The sequence below is a fragment of the Chiloscyllium plagiosum genome, chromosome 32 (genome assembly GCF_004010195.1).
Source record: "Chiloscyllium plagiosum isolate BGI_BamShark_2017 chromosome 32, ASM401019v2, whole genome shotgun sequence".
In the NCBI taxonomy this organism is placed as follows: Eukaryota; Metazoa; Chordata; class Chondrichthyes; order Orectolobiformes; family Hemiscylliidae; genus Chiloscyllium; species Chiloscyllium plagiosum.
The window spans coordinates 20,220,035-20,228,440 of record NC_057741.1 but is presented as its reverse complement, the minus strand read 5'-3'; the positions used below and the strand labels follow the sequence as shown (position 1 = coordinate 20,228,440).

At 45.7% G+C, this 8,406-nt stretch overlaps 1 protein-coding gene across 1 annotated transcript in view; it reads left to right on the top strand.

Annotated features, from left to right (window-relative positions):
• Window positions 1–218: 218 nt before the first annotated feature.
• Window positions 219–8,406, top strand: part of LOC122539386 (membrane-associated progesterone receptor component 2-like) — a 47,075-nt gene continuing 38,887 nt past the window's right edge. Inside the window, exon 1 of the mRNA XM_043674171.1 lies at window positions 219–691. Coding sequence (XP_043530106.1) covers window positions 343–691 — 349 coding nt within the window. The 5' untranslated portion in view covers window positions 219–342. The remainder of the gene's footprint in view (window positions 692–8,406) is intronic.

Here is an 8,406-nt window from a genome sequence, read left to right as displayed (position 1 = left end):
TGACTACACCAAAAAATTGTGAAGGAGACACTCCTAACACCAGACTCCAGTCAAGTTTCTTGGTCCATAGATTATCCAAGTTCCACGTGCCGAATTCTGACGGCGCCACGTAAGCACCAGACCACCCGACAATCTGCGCATGCACTGCGCTCGGCGCCTGTCATCATCGCGGAGCCGCACGGCCATGAGGCGCATGTGCAGCTGGGCGCGGAGGCCGCGTGTTCGAGGACTACAATTCCCGTCAGACACGTGGGGCGGTGGGTGATTGGCGGAGGCACTGCCAATGGGGTGTCATTATACTGGAGTGGGTACGCGCTGTTGGCGAGGTTGCAAACGTGCATTATGGCGGACAATGTGGAAGGGAATGGTAGCGGTGCTGGTGGTGGCGAGGGCGGTGGCCCGTCCCTGGAGGAGGAGGAAGCGGCCGGGATGGCCGGTTTCGGTATCGGCGGGTTAGTGTTCAATGTGTGTCTGTTGCTACTGGCTCTGCTCGGGGTGTACAGACTGTACCGGAGGAGGAGGGGCGGCTCGGAGACTGAGTGCAAGGAGCCTGAATTGCCCAGGATGAAGAAACGCGATTTCAGCTTGGAGCAGCTGCGTGAGTACGACGGGCTCCAGAACCCACGGCTTCTGCTCGCCGTCAATGGCAAAGTCTTCGATGTGACCAAAGGAAAGAAATTCTACGGACCTGGTCAGTGCAACAAAACGTCACCCACCTAAATAAACAAAATTATGGGCTTCACTACCACTGCTGTGAAATGCAGATAGTCATCTGCCTGTACAACTTCGCTGTATCCTGTTTGCAGATTATGGTTTAGCTATATTCTTGTTTGCATTTCCCACTCATTTATTGTTGGGTTTGTTTGTATGCAAACTATATATGAAGAGCACTACTTTGTAATGGGAGTATATTCTCTACTCTAATATTCATCAGTTAAGGCAGAGGGTGAAGAGAAAGAATTCCAAATTAATTCGGTAGTTGCAGAGTTGTTTGTGCTCCCCCTCATGATTTCTGATGATGAGTGGTGATTTATTTGGCAGAAATATTCTGCGCAGTGAGATCTTGATACAGACCTGAAGATGGTTTCGTGTATAATGCTTTAATCAGTGATTCTCAAAAATGGATAGTAGCCTAAAATTGTTTAAGTTGCTTTATGTGGTTTCATTATGTTCAGGCGGTGAGTGAACTCATTTCGAACTGCGGAGGGTTAGCTACATTTTAAGGTTTCGCAGATTTTTATGAAGATTACTTTTTAATTCAGTTGTTGCCATCAGTTAGGCACACTTACATTATGCAGGGTCTTCAGCTCGGAACATAAGTCGAGAAAGAGGTTCAACTTTCCTACATTTACTTTGTAAAAATCCTGTCAGTGAGATTTAGTTTTTCTCATTCACACCTTTGCCTCTCGGTTTGTCTATTTTGCTAATCTTTGGCTGATCTATCGTCTATAACCAGATAAAAATACTGTCTTGACTCATGCCAGGTCTCATTTACCACTCTTCAAATTCTGGTCTTTCAAGCATTCCTGAATTTAATTGCTCTGATATTGGAGGCACTCCTTCAGTAGCCTTGGCTCTCAAGTCTGGGATATACTCTTTGTATCTCTTTTCCTTGTTTTCCTCCTTTAAGAACAGCTTTAAAATAGACCTTTTGCCAAATGTTTGATTGTCTGATGTAATGTCATCTTAATGGCTCAGCATTATAATTTGTTTTATATTTCTCATGTAAAAATCTTGGGACACTTGCGTGTACTAATAAAGAACAAAGAAAATTTACAGCCCAGGAACAGGCCCATCGGCCCTCCAAGCCTGAGCTGATCCAAATCCACTGTCTAAACCTATCACCCAACTCCTAAGGATCTGTATCCCTCCGCTCCCCATCTACGCTTACATTGTCCATACCCACCTTAAATGAATCTACCGTGCCTGCCTCTGCTGGCAACAAGTTCCAGGCACCTACCACCCTCCATGTAAAGTACTTTCTGCATGTATTCCCCCTTAAACTTTTCACCTCTCACCTTGAACATGTGACCTCATATTACTGAATTCCTCACCCTGGGAAAAAGCTTATCTCTATCTACCCTGTCTATACCCTTCATGATTTTGTACACCTCAATCAGGTTCCCCCTCAGTCCTCACCTACTCAACCTCTCTTCATAGCTAGCACCTTCCATACTAGGCAACATCCTCGTAAACCTTCTCTGCACCCTCTCCAAAGCATCCACGTCCTTTTGGTAATGTGCCGACCAGAACTGTACACAGTATTCTAAATGTGGCCGAACCAAAGTCTTGTACAATTTTAACATGACCTGCCAGCTCTTATACTCAATACCCCATCCGATGAAGGCAAGCATACCGTATGTCTTCTTGATCACTCTATCCACCTGTGCAGCCACCTTCAGGGTACAATGAATCTGAACTCCCAGATCTCTGCTCAACAACTTTTCCCAAGGCTCTTCCTTTTACAATATAGCTTGCTCTAGAATTAGACCTTTCAAAATGCATCACCTCACATTTGTCTGGATTGAACTCCATCTGCCACTTTTCCCCCAACTCTCCAGTCTATCTATATTCTCCAGTGCGTTTTGACAGTCCCCTATGCTTTCTGCTGCTCCGTCAATCTTCATGTCATCTACAAACTGACTGATCAGACCACTTCCAGATCATTTATGTATATCACAAACAACAGTAGCCCTAGCACCTTTCTCCATTTTGAGAAACTCCCTTCAGCTACTACTCTCTACTGTTTTTCATCCACCTAGCTAGAACACCCTGCACACCATGTGACTTCACTTTCTTCATTAGTTTATAAGTGACTTCACTTTCTTCATTAGTGATAAGGGGTACCTTATCAAACACATTGCTAAAGTCCATTGAAATGACATCTACAGCCTTCCTTCATCTATCAACTTGGTCACTTCCTCAAAGAACTCCAAATTGGTAAGGCATTATCTCCCCCACAGAAAACCATGTTGCCTATCATTGTTAAGCCCATTATGTTCCAAATATAAATAGATTCTATCACTCAATGCATTCTGCAGCAACTTTCCCACCACTGAAGTCAGGCTCATGGGTCTGTAGTTACCTGGAATATCTTTACTACCCTTATACAGGGGGACAACATTAGCAGCTCTCCAGTCCTCTGGCACTTCACCTGTCTTTAAGGATACTACAAAGATATCTGTCAGCACTCCAGTTATTTCCTCTCTTGCCTCCCTCAGCAACCTGGGATAGATCCCATCTGGTTCTGGGGATTTGTCCACCTTAATATCCTTTAGCCTACCCAACGCATCCTCCCTCCTTATGTCAATGTGATCCAGAGTAAACTATCTTTAACCTCAACCTTCTTCATGTCCTCTCATTGAACACTGATGCAAAGTAATCATTCAGAATCTCACCCATTCTCTCAGGTTCAACACATAACCTTCCTTCCTTATCCTTTAGCGGACCAACCCTTTCTCTAGTTACCCTCTTGCTTCTTCTATAGGAATAAAAGGCTTTGGGATTCTCCTTAATTCTGCTCGCTTGTTATTTCATGACCCCTTTTAGCCCACTTGATTCCTCGTTTAAGATTCCAAACTCTCCTGATATTCCTCCAAAGCCTGTTCTGTTCTTAGCTGCTTGGACCTAATGTACGCTTCCCTTTTCCTCTTGGCTAGTCGCACGATTTTCCCTGTCATCTACGGTTCACAAATTTTGCCTTTCCTATCCCTTGTTTTCAAAGGGACTTGTCGATCCTGCACCATCTTCAACCTGTCTTTGAAAGCCTCCCACATATCAAATGGCTGCCCCAATCCCAGCTCCGGCTGAATTTTGATATTAAAAAAGTCAATTTTTATAGTCCGATCTATACTATGTATGAGGTGACTAATCCTTTATAAATGCCAGAAAGAAAACTGAATTTGTGGATGAAATTTGCTTTCCTTATGCTGTTTTGTTGGGTTCTCTTTGAAAACTGAAGAGTGCAATCATGAGGCTGTGATGTCTTTTCTGTATAAAATTGTGGAACATCTGCTAGAATTTAACTGTGTTCAGAAGATTTCAGTAATTTACATAATGAAGTCTGAAGTAGTCATGCCTTGTCCTTCAGTCTAGTAGATACACATACCTGAAAAAATTTCATTTTCAGTGAGTAATGCCCAGTAGGTATACAGTACATGCATGACTGGGTTAACAGCAGTTCTTGGCAAAGTGAATGAAAGTGCTAATATTAATAGACTTGTCTCATTTTCCTCAAGGTTTTTAAAAACTGCGTGTTAGTGTCTGCCCAAACCCTTTGTGCTATGGAGTCATTTCTTCAAAAAATATCCTTTCATAAAACAATCTTTCAATAGCATAATCAGTGTGTATCCTCTTGGTAATGACCAAATTTGAAATTGATCAAGTTGGTGCTTGGTTAGAGACAAAAGAAACTGCAGATGCTGGAATCCAAGGTAGTCAAACAGGAGGCTTGAACACAGCAAGCCAGGCAGCATCAGGAGGCAGAGCAGTCAACTATAGGTGTAAGCTTTCTTCAGGACTGGGGGTGGATGTAAGGGGAGCTGCAGATAAAGAGAGTGGTGAGGTGGGGATAGGTGAACACAAGCAGAGGGTACAATGTGGTTAGTCGATGGGATGGATGGAAGGGAGGGCGAGTGGTTGGGAACGGAGTTGGGTGATAGGAAGGGAGGTTATTTGAAATTGGAGAACTGTTGAGTCCTCAGGGCTGTCAAAGTGGAAGATGAGGTATTGTTCCTCTCACTTATCGTCTGATTCATTGTGACAATGGAGGAGGCCAAGGATGGTTATGTCAAAAAGGGAGTGGGAAAGGGCATTAAAATGGGCAGTCACTGGGAGATCAGGTCGACCCCTGCAGACCCAGCTGAGTTGCTCAGCGAAACGTACCCGTAGTTTACGTTTCGTCTCCCCAAAGAGGGAGGCGTAGCTGGGGCCCCTTCTAGTGTCCATGATCACCTCCTGGATTTGGAGGAAATGGGAGGAGTTAAAGGAAACATTATTAAGGATGAGGACTAGTTCAGCAAGGCAGAGGAGGTTATTGGTGGTGGGGGACTGGATGGGTCTGTTGGCGAGAAGGAAGCTGAGGGCCTGAAGATCACCTTTGTGGGGTATGGGCATGTATAAGGACTACAAGTCCATAGTGAACATAAAGCGCTGGAGACCAGGGAACTGGAAGTTACTGAAGAGGTGGAAGGCATGTTGGTGTTGCGGATGTAAGTGAGAAGTGCCTGAACCAAGGGGGAGTGGATGGAGTTGAGATAGGACAAGATGAGTTCAGTGGAACAAGAGCATGCAGCGATGATGGGTCAGCCAGGGTGGTTGGGCAAATTATATCAACGACTGCAGCATCCTGCACCCAGGCTGAACTGGAGCAGTTCATCGGTTTCACCCACAACTTTCACCCTACCCTCAAATTCAATTAGTCCAACTCGGACACCTCCCTCCCTTTTTTTGACCTCTCCATTTCCATCTCCAGTGACTCCAGACGGACGTAGAGAAGACCACATTGGGAGCACTGGATACGGTAAACTAGGTTGGAGGAAAGGAAGATGAACCTCTGTCTTACCTGGAACGACTATTTGGGGCCCTGGATGGAGGTGAGGGGTGTGGTGTGCCGGCAGGTTGTGCATTTTTCTGGTTGTAGGGGAAGGTACATGGGGGTTTGGGGGTGGAGAGAGTGGCGTAAACTAAGGATTGGTGAAGGCAACGGTCCTTGGGGAAGGCCGAGGGGAAGAGTGGTGAGGTCGAGTTAGAGTTAGCAGAAGTGTTTAAGGATAATGTATTGGATGCGGAGACTGGTGGGGTGGTAGCTGAAGACAAGAGGGGCTCTGCCATTATTGCGTTTGGTGGGGCAGGAGATGGTTCAGAGCAGTGGAACAGGGAATGAAGGTGGAGGGCTGGATGACAGAGGAAGGAAAAGAATGTTGTTCAAAATAGGTGGACATCTAGGATGCTTGGGAGTGTACTGTCTCCTCCGAGCAGATGTGGTTGAGGTGGAGAAAATGGGAGAACGGGATGGAGTTCTTGCAGGATACTGGGTGGGAAGAGGTGGATTGCAGGTAGTTGTGAGAGTCTTTGGGTTTAAAGTAAGCAACCATCTGGAGACTGTCCCTGGAGATAGAAATAGAGATGGAGATGGAGAGGTCAAAAAAGAGGAGGGAGGTGACCGAGTTGGACCAAGTGAATTTGAGGGCAGGGTGGAAGTTGTGGGTGAAGTCAATGAACTGCTCCATTCAGCCTGGGTGCAGGTCTTCAGGCCTTCAGCTTCCACCTCTCCAACAGATCCATTCAGGCCCCCTCCACCAATACCCTCCTCTGCCTTGCCAAATTAGTCCTCAACCTTAATAACTTTTCCTCCCATTTCCTCCAAATCCAGGAGGTATTCATGGGCACTAGGATGAGCCCCAGCTATGCCTCCCTCTTTGGCAACGTCGAACAGTTCCTTTTCAGTACCTGCACAGGAACTGTGCTCCAACTCTTCCGCCATTACATCAGTGACTGCATCAGTGCAGCATTCTGCACTCGGGCTGAACACAGCCTCCCATCCAGTATCCTGCAAGAACTTCATCCTGTTCTCCCAATTCCTCTGCCTCCACTGCATCTGCTCAAATGAGGTGACATTCTACTCCCATGCATCCCAGATGACCACCTGTTTTGAACAACATGCTTCCCCCTCCTTTTGTCATCCAGACAGCCCTCCACTGCACCGCTTCCATTCACCATTCCACTGCTCCAGACCCCCATCCTATCAAACCCAATAAAGACAAGAGTACCCCTTGTCTTCAGCTACCATCTCACAGTCTCTGCATCCAATGCATCATCCTTAAACACTTCTGCCAACTCCAACTTGACCCCACCATGAAGAACATCTTCCCCTCCCCACCTCTCTGCCTTCCGCAAGGACCTTCACCAATCCTTAGTTTGTGCCACTCCTCCCAAACCCCCAGAGACCTTCCCCTGCAACTGGAAAAGAGGCAAAACCTGCCGGCACATCACGCCCCTCACCTCCATCCAGGGCCCTAAACAGTCCTTCCAGGCGAGAGAGATTCATCTGCCTCTCCTCCAATCTAGCTCACTGTATCAGGTTGTCCCAATGTGGTCTTCTCTACATCGGGGAGACCAAACTACAGGTACATTTCACTGAGCATCTCAGCCAGACCTGCAGGGGTTGACTTGACCTCCCAGTCACCGTCCATTTTAATCCCTCTTACCAAATGCTTTCTGATGTGACCATCCTTGGCCTCTTTTGTCGCAACGAATCAGACTGCAATTTGGAATCTACAGCCCGGAGGACTCAACACTGAGTTCTCCAATTTCAAATAACCTCCCTTCCCAGCCTCCCCCGCCCTTCCGCTCCTCTCTTCGACTGTGCCTTCTAGCCACCAACCTGATTCATTCCTCCCATCGACCAACCAGGTTGTACCCTCTACCCATGTTCATGTACCCCACCTCACTGTCCTGCTCCACCCCCTTTATCTGCGACTTCCTTTACACCCATCCCCAGACCTGAAGAACGCTTACACCCAAAACCTTGACTTCTCCACCACCTGATGCTGCCTGGTGCTTGCTGTGTTCTTCCAGCCTCCTGCTTATCCACATTGGTGCTTGACCATACTTTGAAGCATTGGCAGGTGTTATGCTAGGTTTATTCTCAAATAAGCCACAACCTTCTGATTTGGTTGTAAGAGTGCTACTGAGCCATGGTTCACTCCATTGTGGAGGCATCTAGAATTGTGAAATGGTTATTACATGGGAAAAGGCCATTTGTTCTGTTGTCCTTTTTTTTGTAAGAACAACTTAGCTAGGCCCATTATTCTGCCTTTTCCATATAACCCTGTAGTTTTCCTTTGTCAATTAGGTTAATGTCCAATTCCCTTTTGGAAGTCATGATTGAATCTGCTTCCACTATCTGATCAGGTGGTATGTTTCAGAACCTAACCACTTGCTGTATTGTGTTTTTCTTCATTTTTTGTTGTTGTTAATCATCTTAAATGAGTGCTCTGGTTCCTGGCCCTCCTGCCAATGGGAACAGCTTTTTGCTATCTATTTGATCAGAATAAATATAATTTCAGGTACTTCTGTCAAATCTCAAAAGAACAACACCAGCTACATCAGTCCATTCGTGTAACTGATGATCCTCATCCTTAAAAACATTCTCCTAAATATTTTCTGCACTGATGCAATGTGTTCACATCATTCATAAAGTAAGGTGCTTGGATTGGTGCCTTATCAATCATTTTTGTAATAATAAATTTACATTGTCTTCCTCCAACCTTCTCTTACCTAGTCAAAAACTATTCAAATTAAACATGGTATGTCCTTAATAAGTCTGGTATTCCTTAGATAATCTACGCTTGTCCAAGAGACTATTAATTTGACACAAGATTATTGTATTAAGTTACTTCCCCA